The sequence below is a fragment of the Ictidomys tridecemlineatus genome, chromosome 8, assembly GCF_052094955.1.
Source record: "Ictidomys tridecemlineatus isolate mIctTri1 chromosome 8, mIctTri1.hap1, whole genome shotgun sequence".
NCBI classification, from domain to species: Eukaryota; Metazoa; Chordata; class Mammalia; order Rodentia; family Sciuridae; genus Ictidomys; species Ictidomys tridecemlineatus.
This window is the reverse complement of record NC_135484.1, coordinates 33,292,883-33,308,550: the sequence shown is the minus strand read 5'-3', so window position 1 is coordinate 33,308,550 and position 15,668 is coordinate 33,292,883. Positions and strand designations below refer to the sequence as shown.

The window sequence follows — 15,668 nt, the reverse complement described above, 5'->3', positions numbered from 1 at the left end:
GAATCTCAATAATTCATCCTTCTTAACAGTAACAAACAGGGGCAGGAAGTTGAGATTTTGTTAAGTTACCCTTGGTGTACTCCTTTGCACACCATCTCCATGGCAGCATAGATGAGAAATCAGATGAACCATTGCCACCTTATAAATAGGACCATTCTCACTAGAGTATGGTGAGGAGGTCAAGTGGGCGCTTTCTTGAGAAAGCATTGAGGAGGAAGCATTCTTCCTGCTGATTTCATATTTAAAGGTAGATGGATTAGTTGACGCTCAAGATCTGCTGTCCACGTGTGGTTGAGAATAGAAGACCCAGATTCTGAAGGCTTTGTTCTTGATAGGATTAAGATTTCCGTTCTCACATTGAAATAATCTAGAGTTTGCCTGCTTAAAATCTATGAACTTGGGCCCTCAGGGCAAAATTTCACATCTCTCTACCACAGATCTCAGTTCCAATATGTGTGTGATTCAGAGTTCTTATCAAGCAGGGTAAGTGGAATATCAAAGTTGGTATCTGTCATGCTTGATTTGAAAGGAAAAATTTTCTTTGTCGCAATATGTGTTTGTTGAAAGATGCTTCAAGTGTTAGTTTGGATTTTTCTCATCCTTATTGAGTAAGCCCGTTTAAGAGGTTTGAATTTAACTTCTTTTGATGTGTTCTTCACTGACGCTTAAATAAGGAGAGTTTCTTGGAGTGGTGATGTTATGCTTCTGCCAAGGAGGTAAATAAATAAATACTTAGCAGCCTAGTTGTTAGTTGGAATTTTCACTGGGGAATGTGAGACCAATGGACAAATAAATTTCTTTTTTTCTGATTTCCTGTCTTTCTAACCCTCCTCTCCATTAATCTGTCGTGTTTTCCCCTGTTTCATCCATTCATTTGATAACCTTTATCAGTACCTACTGTGAATCTTCACAAGGGATTATAAAGCCCAGTTAATCAAGGTCTCCATCAGTACTTCTTGTATGCAGATGGTGATGACACAGTGTGATGATCATCAGGGTATCCATGCTGTCTTCCTGGCCTCTTCTCCTCATGTTTTAGGTGCACATACACAAACCAGGGCTTGTGTAGAGAAAGAATGGCCGGGTCACTGGAGCCTCGTGGGGAGGATCCTTAGCTTTCATCTCTCCTCTTCATATCAGCCTCTTGCCGCGGTCCTTCCAGTGCATGCTGTCTGCTTCTGCACCCGCTGTCTGTCTCTTGAAGTGCATTCAGGAGCCACTGTTGGCATGTGAGGAGGTTTCAATGTTTTCAGAGCACAAACATCACAGTAAAGTTGCCAGTGGCCTAATTTGTTGGGGTAGCTTTTTTATCTTAATTTTTATTATTATTATTTTTTGGTTGTCAAAATGTTCTTTTCTTTAGAAGAACGTGGCTAAGCTAATGCTTATTGATCTTACATTTAGGATACCTTACAAAGTCTCCCAAATCCACTCTGAAATCTACTTGTCCGTGACAACTCGGAGTCTTGCAGTTTTCTTAAACACTACTCCCCCCACCCCCAATCTCTGGACTCTTGAAAATGTACATAGGGCTTAATGAATCCAAGGTGTTGGCCTTTGCACAGGTATCATCTCCTGCCCTCTGTTATTGCACATACCTGGTGACCTGGTGCTTGGAGGGCGCATGGACACTGGAGAGAAGATTGTTTTCTTTTGTTCACAATCACTGAAGCTCTTATAGACTGAGTGTCCTCTGTGTGCAAAGCATTCCAACTTGCATAATTTTTTAAAAAAAGTTTTTATATCTCTATGAAGTAGATATTTCAATCCACTTTACATCTGAAGGAGCTAAGGCTCGAGAGGGGAGGTCCGTGCCTATGGTGTACAGGTCGTAGTAGATCACGAGGCTGGGATGTAAATCCAGGTGCTGTGGCTGCAGAGCCTTTGCCTTTCACCATCTCATAGTCTTCTCTGTTGACGAAATTACAGCGTCCTGGGCTCCGTCTTAAGAGATAAAAGTCTGTTTCTTAATTTTCTTATTTGTAAAATGAGGAAATAGTTCTTATCAGTCTTGAAAGAGTTGTGGAGGTCAAGTAGGCTGGTATTGGTGAGATCCTTTAATATGACAAGGCATTAAGGAACCCCTTCTGCCCCAGCATCTCCGTGTTCCTTTAATGTGTATCAGTATTAATGGGTTAGTCTGATTACCCCATTTGGCCTTGTATTGGTGGACACAGAGTTCTCTTAGTAAATGTTGGGTCTTTAGGTGTTGTAAAGGACATCATCATAGAGTACATCAAAAGCTGTAGGGCAGTCTCAGGATGCAGGGCCCATATCTTTTTCAGCATTATTTTCTCAAGTCTGAACTAAAAGAACATGCCTCAGTATGAGACATCATAGGATTCCACACATGGCTGCAGTCTGGGAGCTAAGTCAGAAGGTAGCATCCTTCAAGTTGCATCCAACTTGAAGATGAATGACATCTACTCTGTAAAACACTACCTTAACTTTCATGTTATTTTCCACAGAGGGGTTTCTGTAGAACTCAGTGTGCTGTGACAGTGATTATAAGTCCATAGTGACTGTGGACTTAGTGCTACACAGGTGTCTGCACCACAGCCAGTGTGCATCTCCCAAAGGCTGCTGGGAAATTGCATGTCTTTTATCACTGAATATTTTATCTGGGATAGGAATGAATGGCTTTCTAAAAAATTGTGTTTTGGGGAGCAGACTTTGGGAAATATTGTCCTAGTGTTTCATCTAGTCTTGTTTAAATGGAGTCATACCAGTGTGGTAGCTCATGACCACATGTGGGGCTTCTCTGGGGATTGGGTGGCTTCAGGCCTTTTTCACATGGCAGATCTTTCTACGTTACTTCGGATGGATTGCTTTATGACAAAAATGGGGGTCTTTCTGGAGCTATTATTAATATCATTAATAATACAATACCTAATTTTAACATAGTAATCTTGACATCTTCTGATGTAGGTTTGAATACAAGTGACTTACTATCTTGGATGTTATTGAAATGAGTTGACTAGCCAGGTGCTGTGATGCATGCCTGTAATCTCAGTGACTCAGGAGGTTCAGGTGGGAGGATAAAATGTTTAAGACCAGGCTTATCAATTTTGCAAGACCCTGTCTCAAAATAAAATGTTAAAAAACAGTTGGGGATGTAGCTCATTGATAGAGCATCCCTGGGTTCAATCCCTAGTACTGCAACAATAAGTAAATTAATAAATGTTTGAATTAATTTTAAGTTAAAAATGAGTTGAAAAGAAAAACTGCTATTTAATTTTTTGATTGTTAAGGAGCTCTTATGAACCCAGGTAATTGTTAAAGTCAATAATTATAATTAGAAGTTAACATTATATTTGACTGTTGTCTACAGGATAGCTAACATATTACCTGGTTTATCTAATCTTCACCATTACTCAGTAAAGAAAAGATTCTGTGATCCTCTACATTTTACAGAGGGGAAATTGATTAAGTGACTAACTCATCCACAGTCACAGAAGAAGCAATTGTCAAATTTTGGGAAGTGGAATGAAGAGGAGGAGTGGAAAGTACTAGTTTGGGGAAGGGTAAAGGATGGAAAGGACTTGTGAGAGTACAGCAGGTCTGAAGGATACTTCGTGAAGTCATTTGATTCGTGCCTTTGAAAGATGCCAAGGAGCCAGAAGAGAGTGAGAATGGGGGTTCAGAGCAGTTCTGCATGTCACAGTGAGAGCCCTTTTAGCTCATATAACTGAAGAATGATATTAAGGACTTTTGAGTGTGTTTCTCTGTGCCAGGTGTAGCATTTGGTTGGTAACTGATGATTTCTATGAAATAAACCAAAAGCCCTCTTCAGTTAATGGCCTAACAGTAATCATCATGGCATCAAGGCCTTTGACTCCCACAGTGGAGGATGGCCTTTCTCATTGTCATGTTCCTCTTCTATACTGTTTTCATTTTTATGTGTGTGTGCATGATAGTGATTTTAGGGTTAGCATTCTTGATTTGCTCTTTAGAGAAGATAACGTTGCCCTCTTAACCAAAATCTGGAAGGCTTAGTTCATCAACACCAGGCCTGATATCTCATGCCTGTTATCTGAATGACACAATTTCAATCTGATTCTAGTTCTTAGAATTTTAATCTGATTCTGCTTTTGAGGTAATGTCTACTCCCATTTTATACTCTCAGCTCGAAACCACAGTATCTTTGTACCTTAATTTTGAATTTGCACCAATTAGCTACAGAGGTATAAAATGCAACTCTAAAGAAAGAAAACATAAAATAATTACAACTATTTAGCTAGTCTTAATGGACATCAACTCATTGTTCTTTTAAATATAATTTGGGGAGAATAATGGGTTGAGCAGGAATAGGCTACACTTAGTGCTTTTTCTCATTGATCCTTGTTTTTCCCCATATCTGCAGGCTCAGACTCTTGGGGTGAAGACAGGGCCCACTCTTCTGCTTTGTGCCGTGTCCTGTTAGGTCACTTCTCCTCATCTCTGCCCAGGCAGGCTCCTCACTTTGAGTCTGCAGCAGGAGCTCGGCATATAGGGAGACTGTGCCCCTCACACTGACCCTGTCTGTTATCCACTCATGGCAGACAGGAGCAAAGAAATGGTATGAGGGAGGAATGATGAAGGACATAAACTCATTTTATGTCAAAATTAGATGCAGTAGATTCTTGACATTTGTGAGGGATATGGCCCAAGCCAGTTAACAATTCAAAATTTAAAAAACATTGTAGCACATAATTCCTTCCAAAAAATTACTAAAAGTATACCTGAAATATTTAAATGATCTTTCTAGACCCTTAACTGCTTCTCTCATTTGATGAGGGATATTGGTAATTTCTGGAGAACTTATTGACACAAATTCACATGTATTTTCTACTGATTTACTTTTGGAGCATTTGGTAGTTTTGTTCACACAGTGTGTCTGAGTCATTGCTTTTGACATTTCAGTCTTTAATTTATCTGAAACTTCTATTTTGTGGCTAGGGCCTATTACTTTCATAAACATTTCCATATTCCCCTCATTCTGTCATCAACTCTTAGACTCAACTAGCAGTTAATTCTGTTTGTTTTATTTCTTAAAAAGAAGCAGAGTTTTTATCACTTTATTTACAGTGTTCACAGCACTAAGACGGAGCACTGTGACTAAGAGCATAACTGGACCTTGGCCAGGCCAGACTATCTTGCCCCTGCCCCTCTTTATGGTATGTGTGATTCAGACTCATGTCTATGTAAAACGGAAAATTATGAAATGTCACGAGAACCTCAGGTGTCACTCAGGAATAGTAGAAACCATCAATATACAGTCTGGGAATGCATACCTTGGTTATGCAGGAGTGAACCCTACACTTCTTTTTCCCATTCAGCTGTTGAGTTGATGCACATGCACATATAGTTAACACCTACTAGTAAACTTACCCAACAGCATCGCAGAAGTTGATTTCCCTTAGTGACTATTAGGTGATAGATTCAGTTTTTGACATCAGTTAACAAATTTCATGATAAACATAGGTATGTTATAAAAGGCATGTCTTATTTTTAAATTTTTTGTGGTATTGAGGACTGAACCGAAGGACAGTCCACCACTGAACTATACTCCCAACCCTTTTTTATTTTTATTTTGAGACAGGATCTAACTGAGTTGCTCGAGCTGGCCTTGAACTTTCGATCCTTCTGCCTCAGCCTCCAGAGTAAGTGGAATTATAGGCATGTGCCACCACATCCAGCTTATAACATAATTTTAAATAAACATGAAACAGGATTTAAAAATGTACATTTTTATAATTAAGAAAAATTTAAATATGTTCAAAAGGGACACAAAAATGTGCAAAGAGAAGGCTTCCTCCCATGACTGTCCTTTAGCAAACCATTGCTTCTTCTTGGATATAGAAGTGGTTTTTGACAAATCCTTCTGGAGTTGGTCTATACATATACAAGCAATATACGTATTTATATTTATCTGTTTTTGTTTTACATAAAGTGTAGCATGCAGTTTTTGTACCTTGTGTAGAATTGGTACTATTAATAGTGTCTTGGAATTCTTTATTACGGTGTGAAGTTTTTTCTTGTTGTCTTTCACAGTGGCATTATATGTCATCGTGTGACTTTACTATAGTTGTTCTCCATTGATGGACAGTTAAGTTGTATATAATTTTTTATACATATATGCACAAGTATTTATAAAATAAATTTCTAGAAGTATAATTGCTGAGTTGGAGGTTATGATCTTGAATATTGATCTGCATAATGGTTGTTTCAACTTAATAATGCCTTCATCAAGGAATATGAGAAGTCTGTTTCCCTGTAGTCTGATAACAGAATTGTTTTTTGTGTGTGCTAATAAGCACATTCTCTATTACTGACCTATATCCCCAGTACCTTAATATTTTTTTCCATATTTTTTATTTGTACATTATAATCATACATAATAGCAGGATTCATTGTTGCATATTTGTACATGCACATAACATAGGATTTTTAAATGTAAGATATCAGTAAGTAGCCTAGGGGCGTGGCTCAGTGGGAAAGTACTTGCCTAGCATACCTAAGGCCCTAGAGTCAATCCCCAGCCGTGCAAAAACAAAACAAAGCAATACCAAAAAACCAGTTTCATTACCACCTAACAAAAGTGGTACTGGTAGACTGGGGTGGCCAGGGACTTGTTTACATGAGAAAGTGAGGAGTTTCATCCAATAGAATTATCTCCAGGGAGAGTCAAGTTGCACAGCTGTGGTTTGGAGACTTGGAATGGGGTAGGAGAGACATACAGGAGGTAATTCTGAGGATATAGTGTCATATGTCATTTAGGCTGCTCTCTAGACCTTTGGTTAGAGGCTAGGGCAAGAAGATTATAATAAAAATGAATGAAAGCTGAAGTGAATTGTTTTGTAAAAAGATACTTTGGGTGGGCTGGGATTGTGGCTCAGTGGTAGAGCGCTCACCTAGCATGGGCAGGACCAGGGTTCGATTCTCAGCACCACATCTACACCTGAAAAATAAAAAATTAAAATAATAAAAAAAAGATACTTTGGGAAGATAGTGCATTTGTATTGGTGTTAGCAGCAATGGCCCTTGTCTTCAGTGAAGTCATCAGTTCCTTGGCAAGATATCTGTAGTGGGCACTGGTAGGGGCCTGCTGGGCATCAATGCCTTCGTTTTTTACCACGGTCAGCCATAACATGTATATTAGGGGAAATTGAAAGCTCTACTGATACATTTGGTAGATGTCTGAACCCAAAAGCTGTATTGTCTGACATCAGTAGAGGCCAGAGACCATTAGAACTCAGAAAGTAGGAGAAAAATGCTGAATCTTGTTTGAAAGCACAGAGGCCCATCGTGGTGCACTTTTATGACATTTTCTTAGGAAATCTCAGCAGCATTTAACAAGAGATTGGGGGAGGGATTTTCTGCAGAATGAGAAACTCTATTCCTTGTATTATGACTCCTGTCTACCTGCTTTTTATGGCCTGTAGAATACAGGTTACATATATGATTATGGAATGTAGCAGGTGGTAATTACAGGAACAAAACAAAAGCAAGAACATTTTCTAAGCATTGAAAAAAAAATTGCTGAAGTCTTTTGGGTGTGATTTGTTGAAGTGAAAGGCCTTCGAATGTTTGTATGTAAGCGTACGTACATGGGGAGGGTGAAATGAGGAAGAAAGACTTGAGATGTCGTAGAAGCAGTAGCTTTTCTTAAAATAGTATTGCATGCAGGCTGTTCTACCTGAATGAAAGGTGGTTGAAAACACTAAATCTGTTGTCGCCATTCAGACTGCTTATGAAAAAGTAAGCCACCGGTGGCCTCAAAATTAGATGACGATGCGAAAAACAGTGTAATAATATTTCTGTGTTGTACAAAAAAGTCCACAAACCTTAGAATGAAAAAAAAATGGATGAAACAAGCTTTACAAATTTTAGATAATATGTTTACAGACTGAGCACGCTGTGTAACATTATTAATATTTTATATAACAAAAGCCTATTCTGATTATTTCCTAAAACTCGCAATGAACATTAACTTCAGGTTTTGTGAAATGTTAGCTTTTAGATTTCTCTTCCTGGACAGACAGGATTTTACTGCTGTGAATTCTATACATGTATGACTTTTGGGTAGGAAAAAGACCAGGGACTCTGGTTTTACCCAGTTTATCCGGCAGGGGGAAAATTATTCTATCACTACCCTCTGTCAGAAAAAAAGTTGCCACTCCTACATCCCTTGATAGGGAGTCAATTTTATGGCTGGTCTTTATCCATTTGGTGCGGGAGGAGTATACAAGAATTTAAGTGCAAGTCTTCATTTATTTCATACTCTTACAATTTCTTAATTTAATTCTTACTTACGTCTTCACATCCTAGTTCCTGTTTTGAGGATTAAGTTAATGATAGTGGAATCTGATTCTTCAAATTAAAACTGGGTATACATTTTGAAATGTCTAATGTTTCATATTTTTTTTAATATTTAAGAAGAAAAAAGAAAGAATATTGAAGTACCTAAAATTTTTCAACCGAAGACAGCTATCCCTCAAGGAATCAAGGAATCCCAAGTAGTCTTTTTTTCTATTGACTATTGAAAAATTAATGTTAAAAATGTTAAAGTGCTATAATATATTATGCAAAGAATCCACAAACCTAACCTTTTAAACACACATAAGGAAATTACATTTAAAAAAAACTTGGAAAGATATTTTTCAAGCACGTACAAAGCTTAGGATGTAGTGTAATAAGCTGCCACGGACCCTACCTACATCTGGACAGTTCCTTATGTGTTGCCAGTCTTATTTTCACCATTTCACCCCATTGTTTACTCTATAGCAAATTTCTCCTAGTATGTCATTTCCTCTACCATTTCACTTGTATCACTAAAATATAGGCACAGCTCCCCTTTAAAAAGTGCATACCAGCATCACCCCTTTAAAAAAGCAACACTATTTCTTCTGATGTCATCAGATAGCCAGTTGGTATTTAAAGTTCCTCTTCTATATATAAAATAAATAAATAAATAAATAAATATTTATTTATTTATGGTAGTGGTACTGGGGATTGAACCCAGGGCCTTGTGCATGCAAGTCAAGCATTCTACCAATTGAGCTATATTCCTAGCTCTATATAATAATATTTTTTAAAAAAATAGTTTAAATCAGGGTCCAGACCAGATCTATGAATTGTAATATTGGGATTGGTTGATATATATCTTAAATATCTTTCTCTGTTTCAATTTTCTTCCTCAAGTTTTTTCCTTGCAATTTCATCTTTGTGGGAAAAAAAAAGTTTTTATTCTGTAAAATAGTGACTTTGAGACTTTTTGGTCTCACATTGCCTTTATACTTAAAAATGGTTAAAAAAGAGGGATTGTTTGGATGATATATAGATATAGACAGATAGATCTACATGTCTATATAACATACTAATATTTACTGTTAGAAATAGGTTGTTTTGGAATGTTTATTTAAAAATAACAACAATAAACCCAGTACATGAGACTGTACATAAGTGTATATTTTTATGAAAGATAAAAATTTAAAAAAAACCAGAGCAGTGGCATGCTTCACATTTTTGCAGATCTTTTTTTCATATCTAACTTAATAGAAGATTGTTGTAGTCTTATATCTGCCTCTGCACTGTCTATTGAAATCTGTTGTTTTGGTTGAAGTATATGAAGAAAATCTGGCTTCATATAGAGGGTTGGAAAAGAGAAATATTTTACTAATCTTTTCAATAATAAGTGTACATTCTTCTTTGATACCACACTAAAACTTGACAGGTGATGGTTTCTTGAAGGTTAGTCGAATGTAATTTGAAATCTTATCAGTTGAGTTTTTCATATTTTGAGGCATTGAAATCCATTTGGTCTGTCTGGCATTTTGCACGAATCCCTTATCCATGCGTAGTTTTGTAACATCCTGCATTGGTCATGAGGAAAATATTTCTTCACTGAATTGTATATATCATTCAAGTGTTAACAAATTTTGTTATGAAGTATTTTAAGTAGCACATTTATTGTTATCACCACCCATCTATCCTTTGTGAAGTCTTGGGAAGCTGTCAAATTCATGGTGATAGATATAAGTATTCAAAAATTCTTTTTTTCCCTGGAATACTCGAATTAGTATTTCTTTTTTTGATGTGATAGCCCCACTTCATTTATTTTTGACAAAATATTTGCCTAGTATCCAAACCTGAATAAATACAGTTTGTTAAATAAAAATGGAATTCCATGCAAAAAGCAGCTTTAATTTCCATCTCAAACAATTCACCAGTGCTTATTTCTTTTTCCAAATAGTGAGTTGGTTTCCTCCTAAACTAAAAAAGGTGATCAGTGAAATATTCTTTTTTGTTTGTTTTGAATATTAATATGAATTTATAATTTTTTTTCATACAGGGATTGAACTCAGTGGTGCTTAACAACTGAGTCTTATCCCCAGCCCTTTTTTTATGTTTTGTTTAGAGACAGTGAGTTGCTTTATGACCTCACTGAGTTGCTGAGGCTGGCTTTGAACTCATGATTCTCCTGGCTCAGCCTCCCAAGGTGCTGGGATCACAGGCCTGTGCCACTGTGCCTGGCTTCATGTATTTAAATTTATTTGATGTATTTTAATTAATTGCAACTAGTAAGAGTACTATTTTGCCTTATTTTGTCTAGTAGGAGCCTCTTCAAATTAGCCCCTAAGTTCTTTGGTTGTGATGTCCCTTGTCTTTGATAGTTTCTTTGCCTTCTTATTTGACAAGATGTCCCAGGCTCATCTGGGACATTTTCTGTCATTGAGCAGAAATCATTTCCTTTTCTGGGAAGATTGTGGTAACTAAATACAATTTCTCCTAAATCAGAGAACCAAACTGCTCATTATCATTGATTAGTGATTGGATAGCTGGAAAATAGACATAATATATCATGAATTTATATTGATACTTGCAATTCAAATTTAGGATCCATTGATCCTTTTGTCAGTTGTCTATGATATGCACATAATGACTGACTTGTTTTATCTCATATTAAACAAATGAGAGTTTCAGAAAATATCAGTATTACCACCAATGATGTGATTATGGAAAGTTTTGTAATTAAAAAATGAAAATAAAAACATTATTAGTTTAGCTAGTCAAATTGGCCTTTTTTTATTCCACATAGGGCCTGGAGTGGATTAGGCAAGTGCTCTACCACTGAGCTGCATCCTCAGCCCTTTCTTATTTTTGAGACAGGGTCTTGCTAAGTTGCCCAGTTTGACCTTGAACTTTCTTCAGCCTTTGGGTTAGCTGGGGTTTACAGGTGCTTGCCACCATGCCTGGCCAAATTGGTTCTTATTATTTTTCTTTTGATACTAGGGATTGAACTCAGAGGTGCTTAACTATCGATCTACATCCCCAGACTTCTTTTATATTATTTAGAGACAGGGTCTGCTGAGTTGCTGGGGCCTTGCTAAGTTACTAATGCTGGCTTTGAACTCGGGATCCTCTTGCCTTAGCCTTTCAAGCCTCTGGGATTACAGATGGGCACCACTGCCCTTGGCCAAATTGGTTATCTTAACTGAGCCTTACTATTGATGTTTGCTGTACATCTTAAGACTGTTTTCCTGTTTCTTAAAGCAACATAGTTGCAGCTATTTCAATGGAATTGAGTAAATCTGTTTACTTTCTGACTCAATCACATTGTGTATTTGTTACATTAGCAGATCAGACACTTAATTGATAAATGTAATGTAGATGACAGTCAATAATGGACTAAATTTTCCCTGTTCTTTTTAACTGTCAAATTGGCCTCTTTATTTTTTATCAATATTTTATCCAGTAGTCTCCTTATATCCGCAGTTTTGCTTTCTGGGGTTTCAATTACTTGGGTGTCTCAGTTATTGGAGGTCAGCGGCTATATGAAAATATTAGATGGAAAATTCAAGAAATAAGAAATTCAGAAGCTTTCAATGGTGTGTGGAGTAATTGACAAAATCTTGCCCTCTTCTGCTCAGGACATCAATCATCTCTTGTCCAGTGTGGCCATGCTGTATACACTTCCCACCTGCTAGTGACTTAGTTGCTGCCTCAGTTGTCAGATTGACTGCTGTGGTATCATCGTGCTTGTGTTCCAGTAACCTTCATTTTACTTATTTACAGCTCCAGAGTGTAAGAGTAGTGATGCTGACAGTTTGAACATGCCAAAGAGAAATCATAAATTGTTTCCTGTAAGTGAAAAGGTGAAAATTCTCAATGAGGAAAGAAAAAAGGTCATATGCTACAATTGCTAAGACTTACAGTAAATTTTGTTAATCTCCTACCGTGCCTAATTTGTAAATTAAACTTTGTCATAAATATGTGTGTATGGGGAAAAATGTACATGTAGGGCTTGGTACTGTATTTTTAGGCATCCACTGGACATCTTAGAATGTATCCCTAGGATAAAAGCAGACTACTGTATACATTTTATTCTTTATCCACACCTACTCTCTTTTCAGTGTCTTAGAAAAGAAAACACCCTTAGAGGGCAAGAAATTCTTGCTGTATAATATCCGTACCCAAAGAGGATGATTTTTTTTTGTTTTAAATGAATATGCTATGAATGAATGAATTTCTTTTTTTTTAATAATAGCACAATTTTACCATAGCACTTAGAAAATTATTTTCCTATAATTTTATAGAGATTGGAGTGGGGAGATGCTGAGGATCAAACCCTGGGTCTTATGTGTGATAGGAAAAGTGTTCTTACCACTAAGCTTTACCCCATGCTCAGTTAACAATTATTATTAGATCTATGACTATGGGATAGTGTAATCAAGATAATTGTGTACTAGAAATTGAAGTAGTGATTACTAAATTAAAAATGATTTGCATGTGGAATATTTAGTGATATTTCTTTTTTTTTTCCCCTCCCCTTCTAGGTTAAAAAATAAATCATGACTGAGTCTGCCTCTAGCACAAGTGGTCAAGAGTTTGATGTATTCAGTGTTATGGACTGGAAAGATGGAGTGGGCACCTTACCAGGAAGTGACTTAAAGGTAGGCTCTCCTTATTATTATGATTTTGTGTGTATGTGTGTGTGTGTGTGTGTGTGTGTGTACATCTGTATGTGTGTTTATTTTTAAGTGAATACATATGTGAAATAAGAAAAGCATTAAGCACAGTGCTTCGGATTTTATGTCATGCTCACACATCAACAGTAAATTTACAAGACACGTTGGAATGCTGATGGATTGGCAGAAGGTTTTTTTACTTGAGTTAGAAGACTAAGAATATAAGAATAGTCTGTAGCATGTTCTTATTTTACAGAAATTAATTTATAGCTTCCAGGAGGATCATCTCAGTTTTGACTCCATCATGAGGGCCAGTAAATACAGAAATGGCAGAGATGAAGAGATTAAGTGCAGAACTTTTGATTTTCATAGAAATCTTATCTTCTTGGATTTTGTAGTAATGGGCTTTGCTACTTGGAATAACTATATTTTCTTTGTCTTAGCCTTCTTGTTTAAAAACTGGATAAAATAATGTTAAAATACTGAATAAACAGACTTTCATTTTCTTAAATTACTTATAATGTAAATAATTGTTTTTTGTATAATCACTTGTTCAAAACAGGACTTCGCTGTAAGTCATAGTCCTTTTTTTTAGATGAGAACCCTCTTCAGGAGTTTCATTCTGCTTCTGTTGTACGTGCTTGCCCTGCCCCTTTCCCCAGGACCCTGTTCTACTCTAGGCCCATCTGTGCTGCACCGTGAAACATGGTTGTGCAAGCTTCCATCTGGGGAGCCAACTGCCCCCACCTCTCATATCTGGTTTACTTTTGCTCTGATCCTATCACTGAGACCTTGAACCTGTCGGTGGCCTTTTAGACTTTCTGTCTGTGTTTGGTCATTTGGGTGTTTGAACTTCCGATCTCCCTAATCGACTGTCATCTGACTGGCCTCTTTAAGGCTTAGTGTTCTGAACTATCTTGAATAGAAAAATTTCCCCCTGATAGAGGCTTCTTGGAATCTAATCCCTTTTCGTGGCTGTTTGACAAGTATCTTAGCCAAGCCTGCCCTCACTCATCCTCAGTGGGGTGATTTGAACAATCTGGCTGTCGTTGGAAAAATACTTGAGATTTTAGTTTGGTTAGGTTTAATTAAGTGCAGTGTTCCAACATCTCAAGTTTACTGTCACGGAAATATTGCAATGAGTTTAGTGAAATCTGGAGAAATTGATTTATTTTAAATGAATACCAAAAATACAGTTAGATAGGAACATTTATTCTAGCTCTCTATAGCATAATGGTTGATAACTAGACTAAAACTGAATGATAAGATAAATTTTAAGGTAACTCAAAAGAAGAGTCCAAAGATTTCCAACACACAGAAATGATTAATGTTTGGAGAAGATGGAAATATTAATTACCCTGATGTGATCATTACACATTGAGTGTGTGTGTGTGATACATATATGTATATACACATAATGTATACATATATATGGAATTATTATACTGTACCATAAATATGCAGAAATATTTTGTGGCAATTAAAAATTTACAAAAAAAAGTTGGGGTGTTAATTTTACTTCTGTGTGACCTTCAACAAGTTAATTAAACTCTTCAGATCAATTTTCCTCTATAAAATAAGGAATTAAACAAATATTAAGGATTTTCTCTGCTCTGGCACTTTCCAAGTGTCCATCTGGACATGATATGATAGAGAGTACTGAAAATTTTTGAGTAAGAAAAAATATTTCTCAAGTTCTAATAAAGCCAAACATATATGAGCCACCTAAAATTTGTCAGATTATTTAAAATTCCCAAGCTTTGGAAGCCGTATCTGTCAAATGGGGCTTTTAGAATCTATAATAAGATTTACAACCATAAAAATGGTTATGAGGATTGAAAAAAACTAATGTATATAAACACTTAACCAATTTTTTATGGCTTTACAGTATCTTTTTTATTGCTGCACTCCCTTAATTTTTCTTGTATTTTTATTCCTTAATGGCTTTTTTATTTTTTTAACATCAAGTGAATGGAGAAATTTGCAATTATTGTTCAGTTAGCTGTTTTCCCCCCATTTTTTATTGGTGCATTATTGTTGTACATAATGATGGGATTTGTTGTTATATATTTGTACATGCACACACTATAACAATATAATTTAGCCAATATCACTCCCCTGCAAAAAATACACCTTTTAAAAACACAGAATAATAGGTAAGAAACATGTGAAACAATGGACATGGAGTAAACGTGAGTGTGGAATCTTTCTATTCTACAGTTCAATAATGCAGTGGCATGTACTTTTATTGGGCTTAGGTTTTTAACTCTGTAACGAAAAATGACTGTATTTTCTATCCATGCATTATATAACACACTTGGAAATCAAGGAGGAAGAAGAAATACTGGGGAAGGAAGACACAGAAAAATTAAATTTCTATTTCCAATACTGAGTATTCTCAGCTAACATCAAAATATAGTGTTATTATACAGTTATAAAACAAAAATCTGTATTTTATCAATTAGGAAGAAGTTTAAATTTTGGAATAATTATAGAATTACAGAAAATTTGCATAAATGTGAACAGAGAGTTCATATATATCCTTCACTGTGTTCAGTTAGCTTTTGACAGGAGATTGAAGTTTCTACCTGTAGGAAATTTGGATTGCTTTAAGGTTTTCTAAGCAATGACCTTTAGAAATCAGCTTATACCTCTTAAGGCAATCAGGTAGTTAAACCACTTAATGGGTGTTATAATCTGGGTTATTTGATATGACTT

At 36.2% G+C, this 15,668-nt stretch overlaps 1 protein-coding gene across 18 annotated transcripts in view; it reads left to right on the top strand.

The window, feature by feature from the left end:
- L3mbtl3 (L3MBTL histone methyl-lysine binding protein 3) overlaps window positions 1–15,668 on the top strand; it is a 110,840-nt gene that overhangs the window by 10,460 nt on the left and 84,712 nt on the right. For 12 of the 18 annotated variants that reach the window (XM_078019173.1, XM_078019181.1, XM_078019174.1 and 9 more), the window contains one exon: window positions 12,819–12,935. In XM_078019173.1, the coding sequence (XP_077875299.1) occupies window positions 12,834–12,935 (102 nt within the window). In that variant the 5' untranslated portion in view covers window positions 12,819–12,833. Of the gene's footprint in view, window positions 1–5,581; window positions 5,643–12,057; window positions 12,126–12,818; window positions 12,936–15,668 lie in introns of all 18 variants that reach the window. The other 6 variants (XM_078019177.1, XM_078019179.1, XM_078019175.1 and 3 more) reach the window with 2 other exon arrangements.